Consider the following 15,812-nt stretch of genomic DNA (forward strand, 5'->3'; position numbering starts at 1 on the left):
CAGAGTTGAAAAGGTTGTGGCACAGTAGGGCAGTGATAGGTGAGCACAGGAAGCCTTAGGCTTTGTGTTTCTGCTGGCCCCGTTCTTCCCTCCCTTTTTCCAGATGGCTTTGGGAGAAACTTCCGAAGCACAGACAGAGCTGTCTGATGACATCAATGTTTATCCTGTCTACATTAAAATTAGAACTTAAGTTACACACGTTTACAAATGTGTCTGCACATGTGTAGAGGCTTAATCTGTTTCATATAAATACATATGTGTTTATAACATATATTATATTGTATACATACAATTTACCAAAGAAATGATGGTAGAATAATTTAAATTGGGAATGAAGCCTTAAATGTGAACTGTTTTGCTGTGTTCCAAGACTGGAAACTCCCTAGGAAGTCATACTAGAAAAGTGATATTATAAATACCCAACTGGAACGTCTTGAAATCAGTTAAAGAAACTAGACTTTTAAACAGGGTGGTGGTGGCTCATGCCTTTAATCCCAGCACTTGGGAGGCAGAGACAGAACTCTGTGAGTTCAAGGCCAGCCTGGTCTACAAGAGCTAGTTCCAGGACAAGCCCCAAATCTACAGAGAAATCCTGTCTTGAAAAACAAAACAAAAGAAAGAAAGAAAGAAAGAAAGAAAGAAAGAAAGAAAGAAAGAAAGAAAGAAAGAAAAGAAACTAGGCTTTTATCTACCACAAACTATAAATGTTCCTCCATGTGGCTTTCAGCATGTAATTGATCTTCTCAAGTCTTAAACTAGGAAAGGATATTGTACCTGCACGACTGTTGACTTGTTCTTTCTTCAGGTGTATATTCTACCTGAAACCCCTCATTTTCCCTTGTGTCAAAGTATGAGAAGTTCAGTAATGGTTCCTAGTCACTTGGCGGACTCTCGCAGATCAGAATAGGATGCTTGGAAAACTGAAGTCCCAAGATTTTGCTGAGACCTTCAGTTCTAGGAAAGTCTCAGAACAGGTCCCATCTGCGTCTCTTTAGCTTATCACTCGTCCTCTCCTGTCCCAGGGTCACTCTGTGTTCCATGGTGTTCCGTTCCCTCCGCCATCATGACTAATAAAGAAGGGCTTGCTCACAGTCCCTCCCTCCATCCCCCTTCCCTGTTCCTTGTGATGTTTCCTCCCTCACCTACTTCGTTCACCCACTTTTACTGTCCTAACCCATCTTTTCATCCCAAGCCTTATAACATTCTTCATTTCTAATATTGTCTAGGCATCAGAATATTTCAGTTTAATTTTAACTCCAGTGGTTTATTTTACCATTCAAATATCTGTAGCTGTTTGTGGAAGCCAGGGCAAATGTTTTAGAATAAACACCATTGCCTCTCTGAAGAGTGGTGCCAAAGACTGGGGTTTGGAAATAGCAATCACATAATTACACATTCAATTTACACTTTTATATGTTTTTCACGGTTAGAACGGAGTTAATTTGTCTTAGCATACCCAGAGGGACTACTCTGCTTGTACAGCAGGGGAAAGTCAGCTTGCTAGGGTGGGCTTCAAAGAGTATTGAGTCTTCCTTGAATGGAACAATGACACTGCATAGAGGAACAGAGGTCAGCCCTCAAGAGCTAGATGCAACATGTCAGTGGAGGGAAATGTACTCACTATGAAGCAAATAATAGAATCAAACTCACTTAGTTCCATTCCACAGATATTTATTTCTGAAACATTATCCCCAGTGTCATTTGCAGTATCTTCTAGCCCTACCCAAGATGACCTGTTTCCTAAAGAGAGAAACTAAGCAGGTTATGGTAGTATGTGCCTGTAAGCCCAAAACCCAGGAGACTGAGACAGGGGAGTCATTGTGACTTGAGGCCAAACTGGGCTACACAGGAAGTTCAGACTAATCTGTGCTACACAGTGAGACATTGTCTCAAAATATTAATTTAATTTACAAAAATAAAAATAGGGAAACTGACCATATTTCTGAATTTACACAGCACATTTTGCTTGTACCATGCACGGTGAAGCCTAACCACAGTGGCTCCTTAATTTATTCGGAATAATTGGTGAATGTTTGCTGGGTGGCAGCTCAGTGTGAGGGCTTTGCTATTGTGGGGAAAAAAGAGGCGTGACTATTGCTTCAGTGGGACTTCTGAGGAATGTTCCTTCACACACACCTTGTGGAATTCCAGCCTCAAAATGCCAGAGGTGTTTGGATTAAAGCCCAAACTTCCAGAATCAGAATTTGTGAAGCTGTAGTGAGAACATTGAAGTTGAATCTTATAGGATTCTTAAATATCTTAAACTTTGGAAACCTTAGTTTAGTGTTCTATGCTCATATTGATGTCTATATTAGCCTCTTAAGATTACAGTCAACTCAAGGGCACAGCGTGATTCAGCTACCCCACATTAGTTCACCACTCAGCGGGAACAATGAACTTTAGTGAACAGTTGACAAATACATGTGCGCAGCATAACATTTGCTCTGTTTTTCTCAGATGGTAAATATTTGATATTTTTTGCAGTTGCATTTTTAATTTTCTTCTTAGCATATTAATTTCAATTTGGTTGTTTATACTGTCTTCATGTTCTGGCTTAAGATATATCAATGACTAGTTTCATAAACACTTCTCTAAAGTAAAAGCATTTAGAAGGACACATTAAGCCAGTTACATCTGCTAAACATTTAATAAGACATTCAGTATGACATTTTAAACTCTTAAAAATTTGATCTCCTTTCAATGGATTCAGAAAAATCATTCATTTATATAAAACTTAGAAAAATATTTCCTCTCCAAAGATAGGAACTGAAAAGTATGCTAATATCTCATGTGGTCTCAAGCAAATCTTTTCAAACATGGAAAATTTGTTTTGACAACCATTTATTTTCGGACTGATTACAAATGCAATTTAAAGAAATTTTATTCATGGGTTGCTTTGCTTTTGTTGTGATGAAACCATTCAATTCTTACTGACTTGCAGAATTAGCTCCTAGAATTTCCCTTCCCTTTTCTTACCTTATACCTCCATTCATGAGAGGAACAAAATATAAAATAGTTTGTGTGAGAGAGTTTCCAGAAGCTGGAAATCCATGCAACTAAGAGCAAGCAACTGATAACTCTCAGGCATTTGAATTTATCAAGGGTAAACTGTGTTGGGGATGGAATTAAGGGGCTGGGTGATGGCCCAGTAGGTAAAGTATGTGCTGCTCAGGCATGTTACCAAAATTCAGATCCACATCACCTATGTAAACACTGCATCTTGGCACATGTCTGATAGCTCAGCATTGGATCGGAAGGATGGAGACAAGTACATTTCCTAGAATTTACTTGCATGCCAGCCACACCAAATTGATGAGCTCCAAGTTGAATGAGAGAACCTGTCTCCAAAGACAAGATGTAGAGCAATCTAGGAAGAAACTTGATGTCAGCATCTGCCCTCATATGTGTGTGAGAATGCACACATGCATGAGCACCCTCTGTCACATGGGCACACAACTGCATAAGTATGTGCATATACCACACACACATACACACACATGCATAGGCATGCACGCACACACACACACACACACAAATAAGACAAAATAATACGAAAAGGATAGAGTTTATGGATCTGTGAAGTTTCTCTGTCCAGATTCACCTGAGCCCTACAGTGATCTTGACACTTGTTCCACTAAACTTGACAGTAGTTGTGATGTGTTTATAGAAATGGATTACACAATGGGCTTATCCCCAAGGTAACTGTGACACCAATAATTGTGTTTAGTTATTGCCAGTCGAGTCAAAGCAGAGATGGCTCTACTGGGATCTGCCTTTCTTCCTTGAATTTGTTTAAGTGTGTGTCTTTCCTGTGGATCAATGCGGGTCACACACTAAGATCCAGCATGAGGTCATGTTACATACTCTCTAAGAATTTTCTGGAAGTGAGTAAAAGCACCTGCTGAGAAAAACAGGAGTCTTCTATCATCACCAGGAACAGAGATCATGAGATGCAGGTAGCTCAGGGTGAAGGTGAAGTGAGACATCTCAACAAAGGGACCCACAAAAAACAGCTACGAGACCCCAGCTCATCCTAGAACAGTACCAGTCAGTTGAGAATTTATCTTCCCAAGTCTGTGTCTGGAAAGGTCAGAAATGATGATCCACAGCCTAAGTGAAACAACGGGAAAGGCCAGTAAGGGAAAAGCATGCCACACCTCTTCTTTAACTGCCAACTTCTGACCTCCATCAGAAGGAGGAGGAGAAAGGTTGAACGAAGAGAGAACTTTGGCGTTTTGTCTTAACTTTGTTTTAAGCAAGATAGAGCCAAGTAAAATAGTTACTACTTGATTTGTTTCCCCTTTGAACCTACAAATACAGTGATTTCATGCAAAATTAAAGTGTAGTATTTTTTTAAAAAAATTAGACATCTTAAGACAAAGAATTAGAAAAGGCCTGGAACATCTCTTTGTTCATCCAGGGATAACAAAAGCACTTCACTTCAAAAGGAAGGTTGCAGGCAGGCTGTGAGGTTTTGTTTTCTGTCGTGACTACAATTACATTTAATTCTATGAGATTAGCGATTCCTTGTTTCTGCGGTTACAGATTCATCATTTAGTAATTTCCATCAATGAAGAGTCTCGAGCTATGAAACTTTCTTCAAAAATCACACTTAGTCCAAAAATTCAAAGAGAAACAGGGAAAGAAAGGAGGGAAGGGAGAATACAAACAAAAATCTTATGTGAATATTGTCATATGGCAATTTGTAGACATTAGGTAAATGCATCAAAATGATGGAGATATCACTTTAATTAGGTACTCACAATTCCCTCCATGCTTCCGTGTGGCCACATTAAGACTTTGCAAACAAAGTCAGGGGAATTTTGCCAACCAATTTTTTTTTTTTTTTACCTAAGGCAGAGTAAAGGCTATTAAATTGCCTTTTCAAAAACCCACCCATAAAAACAAACCTGAAATACTTGGAGCTTGCCCATAAAAGATATGATGGCATAAACATTATGGAGGTCTTATTGATCCTCAATACCTAAGCATAACATTGTTTTGAATAATAAATGGGAAGGATGTAAATATGTCAAAAACAAGTGCATTACCCTAAATAAAACCAGTAAATTGTGAGGCTTGGTATAAAAGTGAAATATACTAATGGAACAATGTCTAGATTGTTCCCACCAGGAGTGCAGCGTGGCACTAAACTAGGCAAAATGAAAGAGAGAGATTAATTAAATTTTAGGAATATTATTTATCTTTCTTTTTACGGCACATTTTATGGCCATTTTTCTAGAAGCTTTAAAAGTGGCACCGGATTCATTGGCTTTATGTCCAAAATGAAGCCTGAGTGAGTCCTCCAGCCAGTGCCTTGTCAATCAGTAGAATTTCTGCAAGTGGTATACGGTAGGAGATGACCCTCCACCCCGGCTTGTCTTTTGGTCTCCGTTTTCCCCATCCCTGTTCAACATGTACTTGAATAATCATCCCAAAGTAAAATTCAGATAATTTCTTCACATAAAAGTCCACTTTATTTGCCCTTTAAAATAATGTACAGGCTCCCCAGGACACATAAAGGCAACTGACAACCTGACCACAGTCATCTCTAGTGCATCTTGCTGCCTCTAGTGATGCCCGCATCACTTACTCTTTGGACTCTCCCTGGTCCTTCTCTGCCCTGCTTCTAGTGTGTGCAACTCTTCACATTCCCTCCCTCTGGAACACCTTCTGCCATCCCAGCCTTGTATACTAGGTGGACTTCTTAAATATCTTCCAATGTCCCTTCTGTCGAATTCCCTGGGATGACTCCACCCTCAGGTTCCCCTTTCCTGTTTCCACGGTACTCGCATGCCCTCAACCATTGTTCTCATTCCTTTGTAGCTTTTCTACTTGTTTTATGGCTATGTGTCTCCTGGCTGTCTGAGAATTCTTTGATGAAAGGATTGTGCCTTTGTTCTTTGATTTCTTGGATGCAGGGTAGATTTTACATATAATCAGACCACTCATTTTTTTTTTAATGGAATCCTGGCAGTTTCTCCCATAGTAAAACAAACAAACAGACAAAAACATTATAGTGACTCCTTTCTTCTACTCTGCTTCATGAAGTCAGACGGAACCCTGGGCTAGGAGGGACTAGGAGGAACTCTGGCGGGCTTCCAGTGTTTCAGACTTGCTTAGCGGGTGCCACTCATCTTGTCCCATTTGTTCCAGCTGTGATTTGTCCTACTGACTTTGCCTCCTGACCACAAATATAGTGCTTGCTGTCACCACTCTGGTCTGGAGTTTTCTGCCAGGATTGACTTCATTACAGCCTCTTTCATCAAGCAACACACGAGTTAAAGTTGCCCCTTCGCTGGGAGCTCCATCTTTATCAGTCAACTAAATGAGGCTAAGAGCACATATCCTTAGAAATGGGCATGTATCTTTGAACCAGTCATATTTATGGCCCTGTTCAGAGTGACAAAAGCTTAATCCTGGCTTCAGCTAACAGTTCCAGAAAGGTTTGTGCTGACAGCTAGCTCCAACTGCAGCCCTGTCTTAATCATGCAAAAACCATGTGGCGGGGCGGGGCATTCTTGGTATCATTTGATAAAAAAGAAAGCTCATATTGGACAGATAACAAACCCCAAGTTCTTATAATATTAAGTAGGTATGCATCGCACTGAAGCATGGAAAATCTGACAGCTTTTAATTCTCATTCATTCCCTGAAGAAACTACAGATTTGATATTCATTGCTGAGTGGTAGTCTGAAACATCCTTCACACTAAGCTTTAAAACGTAGGCAACTAGTGTTGCAAGTGTCTCAACAACAGAAGGGGCTAGCACACTTCTGAGTGCGGGAATGGTTCCTTTAACCTCATTGACTTCAGGCTGGAGAGACAATTCAGCGGTTAAGAGCATGTGTTGTTCTTCCAGAGGAAGGACATAGCTTTAATTCCCAGCGTTTGCAGTGGTTCACAACCACCCCTGATACTAGTTCTAGGGGATCTGATAACTGTGTCTTCCACAGACACTGAATGCACATGTACGCATCCACAAATAGACCCACACATACATATGATTTTTTTAAAGAAAATACTGTTAAAAATACATTGACATACCTAATAACCACTTTCAAATGTTTTTCTTTCCTCAATTTTCTTGTTATCTTGGAAACACATTAGAATCATATATGGGACTTTGTCATGGGACAGAACAATCAGAATCACCCTTCTATCTATTGCTTTAATGGTGCTTTTTTGTATGTTTTACATTCACTTGTCTCTTTCCCTCTTGCTGTAAAAGAAATTAAGCCATTTGAACAACTCTATGATTCTAAGTCAGCAGGTATTTTTAAAGTATCTAGCTGATCAAATATTATATTAGGTGCCATGATCACTAAAGAAAAGACTCCAAAATTATGTTTTTGCTTTAAAGCAAATAAGCAAAAACAACCATCAACTTAGCAACAATGAAAAGCCTGTTGGTGCAGCTACATATCTAATGCTACTTCACAAACACAATAGGGATGAGAATACTGATCTTTGAAGGGAGATAGCTGCTAGTATTGTACGGCAATGTTTTCCGAGCTGTTTTATAGTGAATTGGCTATGTCTCTCGTTAAATTATTCCATTAAGTAAAATTAAAATACATCATTCCTTTTTTCCAATGTGTGATTGGAACATTTAATATCAAACACAAAAAGAACAGTTTCAAAACAATCTTGTGAGTTTGAGGAGCACAGCTGATGACAGAATTAAGAGAACAGTCTCCTCTCCTCTCCTCCACTCTCCTTCCCTCCCCTCTTCTCCTCTCTCTCTCTCTCTCTCTCTCTCTCTCTCTCTCTCTCTCTCTCTCTCTCTCTCTCTCGATGTATTTCTTGTAGTCAAGGGCTTGTTCAAACAATTCTTTTTTCTACAATTTAAATTTTTGTACGAATAAGAGAGAAGCAGGGGTGGCAAGGTTCTGCTGTAAAGACACTTATTTAACTTTTTTTCTCTATGTTTTTCAAGATTATTATTGCCCATGGATTTTTTAAAAAAAAACTTACCTATTAACATAGACTGGGATGCTAGGACTTCTTGAGATAAAATGTAAAGGGATATTGATTTTGAGGGATATACAAAGGAGACTGTAATTCCGGTATTTTGGTAGAAAATTACAACAAATGTCACATGGAAGAAATATCCATGGTCAATAGTTGGTCTGTTTTATGTAGAAGACTTAGCTGGCTCTTGGGTCCCTGTCTTTAGACTGTTTTGTTGTTGTTTTGTTTTATTTGCTTGTTATTTTCAGATTTTTCTTGTTGTGTGTTTGTCTGTTTCTGGGGACGGGGTTAATGTAGGGCAGTCTGGCCTAGAACACACTTTGTAGCTGAGAGTGACCTTGAACTACTGATCTTTGCTTCATCCACCTCTTGACTGTTGGAGATTACAGGTCTGTGCTGCTGTCAAGCTTTGGTCTTAGGCTGTCATTCCATCCCTATGTCTTTTGTTCTGCTAATCAAGAGGGTCAAACACAGCTCCACCGTGTTAACCATGACTCTTCCACCTATCTCTGAATGAGACTGTCCCTGTAACTGATTTTCAGCCCTCTGCAGAACCAGAGTCCAGTATTACTGCATGCATCTGCTGTCCCAGATACACACCATTCTCTTGACCTCCTCCATAAAGAATGTCCAGATTGAACTCACCTGTTTTTTCCAGCTGTCATTCTTGCTTACCCCCCCCCCCACCTACTTAACAAAAATACCTAGAACATTCCCATGTGAATCGTGTAGCAAAATTCCCTACTTAAATTCTACTCTTGAGTTTCTGTACATTCTAATAGTTTGACACCTTCAGGTTAAGTATAATCGTTGATTGTTTTTCCTTCCTTCAAGTGCCCAAATGGCTTAGATTCCTTTTGTTATCCCCCTGACTTTGATTCTGAATCAATGCCCTGTTATTCCTCTCCATAGCATATTCTAATCTGCTTTATATTTCTTACCTGGGTGTGCCTTCATCTATGAAGGTTTTCATTATGAAGGAGTGAATATGAATGCTTCCTTCTCCTCTTGACCCCAAGGACCTATCTTCATTGCTTGACTCACTTTGTATCTTTAATTTTCATATTTACTTAACATCATGTGCATATTCATATATATCGTGCTTGTATGGATTTGTTTTATCTGCCCTAAATTAGAAGCTAATCTAGATTTGAAATCATCTATATTGAATTGGTTCTTACCAGCACTCAGTATAATATTATGTTTATGTATTATCATTTGACTCTTATGATAAAATTAATGAATGGTCCCCTTTCCAGTGAAGACCCACAGTAGGCTTCGTTCTGCCTAGTTTCTAAGGCAATATGCATCCAGCCTTGGCCATCAATCAACACTGAAGGGCACCTCCCCCAGTCTCTGAATTTCTCCAGCCTCTCCGTCTGATTTCCCACACTCTTTGTCTGGCTGTTACTGCTTCTTTGCTATCTCAGTTTTCCACTTGCGTCTCTGCACTGTGACAGTCATCTATTAGGAATGTATGAGGGTCAACTGTGAGCAAAACAAAGTGGCAGGAAGGGATAAAGGAACATGAGAAGCTGTGACATAGTCCACGCTCTTTACCCTGCTAGTCTCTGGGAAATTCAGTGCACTTGTAAAGATAAGACGTGCACACAGTACAACTGAGAAGGAGGCAGTGTAGACAGGCTTGCCCTGAGTTCTCAGAAGGGGAAGGTCAATGGTGCTATGATGAACTATGCTGACAGCGAGGGGAGAAATGTTCTGCAAGGAAGGTAGAGTTGAATATTACAGAATGAATGGAAGGACAAATCTGCAGAGAGAGAGTCTTTCTGCCTTTTCCTTCTTTTCTTTATCCTTTTCTTTCTCTTTCTTTCGTTCTTTCTTTCTTCCTTCCTTTCTTCTTTTTCCATTTTCAAGATTAGTTCCTCTGTGTAACCTTAGCTGTCTTGACTCACTCTGTAGACCGGGATGTCCTTGAACCCACAGAGTTCTGCCTATTTCTGCCACCTGAGTACTGGGAAAAAGTGTGTGCCACCACTACCTGGCATTGACCTTTTTTTTAAAAAAGAAACTTGGCATTTCAATGAATGACTTTATATTTTCTTTCTTTTATTTTTAAAAGGAGAGTAAAAATACTATCTGAAACGATTTTTTCCGAGTCCCTGATGTCAGCAGTGGAGAACAGTTGGGGGTTCTGAATGGGGATTTAATGTAATGGCTGCATTGTTTCAGTCCATAGCCCAGTGTTATATAGTGGGGCATTAAGAGCGGGCACAGCGAGCACAGCCACTGCTGTGGTTGAGGTTCAAGTCCATGATGTCTGCTCTGGGCTTAGGTAGGAATAGAGGAGAGCACAGACAATGCCTGAGGTTCCCGAGAGCAGATGATGGGAAGAGGTTCGCCAGGTGTGCATTGCTAAGGAAGCACATCCTGTGGAAAATAAGCAAGGATCCAGGGAGGTCAAGCAGAGTAGTGAGCGAATAAGCCCAGTGTGGTTTCACGTCGAGTACAGGCCTCAGGCCCACCTGAAAGGGACAAGAGACATGCAGCTTGAGTCCAGGCACCACACTGCCGCTCTCTGCACTCAGGTCCTGCCTAAGAGAGGGTGATGGGCTGGGAGAAAGAAACGTTCCTTGAGTTCCTGTTCTGTAAAATTTCAAAGCAACACAGGCAAGGGTTCCTAAGAGTGAGGTGAAAACAGTCTTGGGTAGGATAGTTAGAAGTCAGCCACAGAGAAAAGGAGAGGGAATTGACTGCTGTGAGCTCACCTGTAGTTTACAAAGAATAAGCTTGCCAAAGTGAGGCGTGTGTTAAGAGATAGGTAGGTAGGTAGGTAGATAGATAGATAGATAGATAGATAGATAGATAGATAGATAGATAGATAGATAATTACTGTAGATAGATGGGTAGGTAGCATAGACAGATGGATGATAGGTAGATATGTGATAGATATACAGATTTGATAGATAACAGATGATCAGAATAAAATATAAAGCACTTGTCTCTGATTTACAGAGTGTGAGATTACACTCTACAGAGTGTAATCTACTGCTGCGATTAAACACCACAACCAAGACAATTTAGAGAAGGAAGTGGTTATTTAGTTTACGGTTCTAGGGGACTAAGCCCAAGCATGACAGCAAGCAGCAGGTGTGACAACTGGAGCAGAAGTTGAAGAGCAGGTGTGAAGCCCAGAAATGTGTGAGTCATCAGCTCTCAAAGCCCACCCCAGGGATAATGTCTCCAGCAAGGCCTCAGGTCCTAAATCTCCCCCAAACAGTGCCTCCACCTGGGGACTAGTATTCAAGCATCTTACTCCACAAGAGACGTTTTCACTCAAAAAACATCACAAAGATTTTGAATTTTAGTATGTAAGGTGAAGATAATTGGTTTAGACAATCCAACCTTCAGAGCCGATTCTTTGAGCCATGTGAGGCATGGAGTGAAAACAGCGCCCTGACACTTCTTTGGCATCAGCAGCCTTGAATGGTTGCTATGACTTCTGTCCCTTTTGTGCAAGTTCTTCTCAAACCAGTTAAGATAAATACTTCTCTCCTGTGAGCATTAACAGCTCTTAACAAAAATCTGATTGAAATTAACCAATGGGAACAAAGTACATCCATTAGTTGCAAGTTGTGTGACTGTTAGGTGGGGCTCAAATGCAAGGCCCCATTTGAGATTCATAGATAAAACTTTAGTAGGAGGCCAATCTACAAGTGGAGTGAATTTCGTGTAGAAACACCCAGCACCACAGAACCACATACAGAGATAGCTGGATTTAGCTAAAGTTGGAAGTTAGCCAGGTGACTTGGTGAAGAAGAAAAGAGGGTAAATGAGCTAGATTTTTGCAAGTAGATGATTACAGTCATTGTACCTTGAAATCTAGTCTTAAATTTTAGGTTACTAAAGGTATCAGCAATCAAGAGGTTCTGGTATGGTCAAGTGACTGACAGCTTAAGTGGAATAGGCGAATGAGGTGATGTCAATGGCCGGAGAGGAGAACACTCAGAATTGAGACCCTTACCCTTGCAGGTGATAGAATCCAAGACAGGAAGTCCTTGAGCAGCGATGTCATCCATGAGTCAGAGGGAAAGAGTCTCAAATCTCTGGAGGTCAAAGGCATGAGAAACGAGGATATTCAGTACTGTTAAAATAATGGCAGGAGGGGAAGCAAAAATTTCAAGTTTTTTAGATTCCTTTTTAATTAACTAAAAACATTAAAATAAAAATGACACAAGCTCTGTGAGATGTCTTATATTCATGAACGATTGATTTTCATAGAAGTCTTTAAGAAGCTTGGTACTTAGGATTAGGTATAATGAATATCTTAGTAACAAAAGTTTTTGTACAATATAGATTTAATTTAAATCTATATTGTACCTTTATAATAGCAAAAATCAAAATATCTATGGGTTTATCTTTCTGAGGTCAATATTCATCAGGATTGATAATCTAAATCTGTATTGTAATTACGGACAATAAGTTTAAGTCTAAAAGAAGATAATAAAACTATTTAAATACAGTTAAGGAAATAACCTGAATTGGAGTCATGGGTTTGTCCTCATTTGTTTTCAGTATTTTGTGTAACTAGTTGGCTACATCCTACCCTTTATTCTCATAAGGAAGAAAAATCCAATTGAACAACACATAGTCTTGGAATGTATAGTAAAGAAATGGGGTGAAAAAATGCATTCATGGAGGACAAGGTTATCCTATACATAAACTATTCAGAGTTCATGTTCACACGGCTTATAACGTATGCCTCATCTCACAGTTATAGATTCTCCAGTTCCTTCATTTTATCCTTATGACCAACTAAATAAGGGATAATTAACAGATTCTATTTCTTTTTTTAAAATATTGTTGGTTTATTTGTTTGCCTATTTACTCTAGTGTAGCGTGAGTGTCTCCTTTTGCTTACTAGACATTTGCAGCTCATGTTAACTAAAGAAGGGGAACAAAAAAAGGGGAACAGTTTTGACCATTTCTGAGACTAGACTCCTTTCTACCCCTTTATTGTAAAGCTTCAGTTTGGTTTTATTTGTTTGTTTTTCCTTTCCTGCTGAAGATTGAACCTACAGCTTCATGCATGAGAAACAAGTCCTTTACCACTGAGTTATATCCCCAGCCAGAAAATTAGTTTTTCAGACTGTTTCCATTAAAAAAAAAAGATTCTGCTTCTGTTTCCTCATTTACTAAACATGACAATTTGTTACTATAATATGAACATAATATAAAATATAAAATATGTAAGAATATAAGACAAAAGAATGTTTAAAATAGCAGAGTGTGCTCTGGAGGCCTACTGGAATCATTCTGTAAAAATTTTTATTAGATAGATAGTACAGCAATTTTATTGTTCTCCTTTGGACTGTTCATAGTCACAAAGCATCCATGATTACTGCTATCAAGGTAGAAGACTTTAGGTAGTGATCAATTCTGACACTCAGCTGATAAGCTCACAGGTACTCTACTGGCCCTATATATTTAAACTCAGGAAAAATAAACAGGGTATTTGCTGGACACATGACTCAACCGTGGCTTGTTATTTCAGGTTGGAATTGTGCAGTATGGAGAAAATGTAACCCACGAGTTCAACCTCAATAAGTACTCATCAACAGAAGAGGTACTTGTTGCAGCAAACAAAATAGGCCGGAGAGGTGGGCTCCAAACGATGACAGCCCTTGGGATTGACACAGCCAGGTATGGATTAGCAATCTTGATGATGAGACTTTATGGTCATAGCTTCTGACATTCCTAGGAGACAAAATCTCACAGCAAAGTTCCTGGTCCTTTGGCTTGTCTTCCTGTCCCCTCTTCTGCAGTGTTCCTTGAGCCTTAGTACAGGAGTTGTCTTCTAGACGTATTCATTGGCCAGCCCTGAAAACATCCATACCAGTGACATTATACATACTGAGCAGGTTATATTTAGAAATACATTTAGGAATATATATATATATATATATATATATATATATATATATATATATATGTATATATATATACATGATAATGTGTGTGCATGTAAAAACAATTAATGAAAACAGAGGTCATGAATTTGAAAGAGAGCAAGGAAGGGGTTATATGAGAGGACTTAGATGGAGGAAAGGGAATAGAGAAATGATGACTTTATAATCTCTAAAAGAAAACAAAAAAATGAAAATAAAAAAGTGCAAAAGAACATGCAGTACCACTGCTAGCTATTTTCGCTTTTTGAATGTAACTTGGTGTTTGCCTGGACAATATTCAATGCCACATTTTTTTCAAATTTTATTAAAAAGATTTGCTATTAGTCCATCAAATTCTATGGCAATGTACTCCCATGGCCCTCCTTATCGTTTTCTTTCATTTCAAGGGTCTAACTGATGGTGAATCAATCAAAAACTTAATAGTTGGTTGCATCATATTGTCAACTGATGCTTAATTTTAATTCTTGTGTGGGGGTTCTGCTTTGTCTTTGTGGTCAGTTGGCCATCAGTCGGCAAAGACAAAGGGACAGAGTGATGACAGAGATCCTTACATGGCATGTGGACATAACGGAGACAGTCCTCTGGAAGAGACTTCGGTGAATTAGGTCATCTTCATTCCTGGGGACAAACCCCAATTTGCAATAAGAGCATTCTCCTATCATAAGGCTTTGTATGTGGCAGCGGGTCCTATAGCAGAGTTCCTAGTACAAGTGTAAGTTACCATATGTGCAGCAGGGGAGGCTTCTAGCAGGAATCTCTGCAAAGGGTCACCCGAGAGATGAATCAGGCATCCAGCCTAGGGACAGCTTTCAAACAACATCAGTCTTCCAGGCCCAGGGACACTCTCCATATAAGGACAGGTAGAGAGCAGGAAGTTTCCCTGGTGGTGACGAAGTTCCATGTCATCGAGCTTTGGGAAAACCTACCAGGTCATGATAGACTGTAACCTCTGACCAGCCAGCAAGGCCTGGCGACATTCTTGTAGCCATTTGGTTTTTATTTTTAACTTCTAGGCACATCAATGATTGTATTAAAATATAGCCTATGTCTACTCAACGTATATATTCTACTATGTTCTTGTGTCTCTAGCTCTTGATAAAGGATTTTAGTAATTTTCATATAACTAGTGTGTGTGTGTGTGTGTGTGTGTGTGTGTGTGTGGAAATAAGGCAATTACAAAGTCAAGAGACTAGCAAAAATGAAGTAGTTTTACAGTACTGTTCTGCAGAATGGTGATTTGGACCAAGCTACTCAGTTTTTAAAACTTCTACCACCCCCACAAAATTTCTATTCTCTTTTCCTATTGACTGGAACTGTACTCCTCTCAAACCCCACATCTAATTGGCCTAGGGCACAAAGCTTTGTACAATAAACAGTATGGGGTTTGAGGTTACCCCCACTCCACTTTTCTGATCCTGAGATCAGTCATGTATCTGACCATCTGTAACTTATCTCAAACTTGGAGTCGTGAGACAAGTAGATACCAGACAATGCTGGGGGAGAGACAGGCCCAGCCCTTCTGCAACTCTGATGAATGCACCCCAGTTACAATGCAAGTACACCTCTTTTTGAAAAGAGACCATAAGAATCTGTTACACCGGTGCAATCTGTGTGTGTGTATATGTGTGTGTGTGTGCATGTGCACACATGAGCGCACACGAGCACACTTGTGCCTGTGCAATTGAGGTCAGAGGTCAACTTCAGGAGTCATACTTTACAGGCTGTTGAACTTTTGTGAGACAGGACCTTTTCCATGGTATACAACGCAGCAAGGAGACCAGGTTGACTGGCCAGGGAGCATCAGGGATCTTGCCTCTGCTCTTTAGTGTTGGGATTGATAAGTGCTTGCTGCTAAACAGCCTAGCTTTCTTATTACATGGGTTCTGAAGACCGAACTTGGTCCTCGTGTTT

The 15,812-nt window shown here is 39.7% G+C and overlaps 1 protein-coding gene across 1 annotated transcript in view; it reads left to right on the forward strand.

Moving 5' to 3' along the window:
- Positions 1-15,812, forward strand: part of Itga1 (integrin subunit alpha 1) — a 138,096-nt gene that overhangs the window by 66,507 nt on the left and 55,777 nt on the right. Inside the window, exon 7 of the mRNA XM_075976033.1 lies at positions 13,487-13,635. Coding sequence (XP_075832148.1) covers positions 13,487-13,635 — 149 coding nt within the window. The remainder of the gene's footprint in view (positions 1-13,486; positions 13,636-15,812) is intronic.

Source organism: Microtus pennsylvanicus, chromosome 6 (assembly GCF_037038515.1).
Source record: "Microtus pennsylvanicus isolate mMicPen1 chromosome 6, mMicPen1.hap1, whole genome shotgun sequence".
In the NCBI taxonomy this organism is placed as follows: domain Eukaryota; kingdom Metazoa; phylum Chordata; class Mammalia; order Rodentia; family Cricetidae; genus Microtus; species Microtus pennsylvanicus.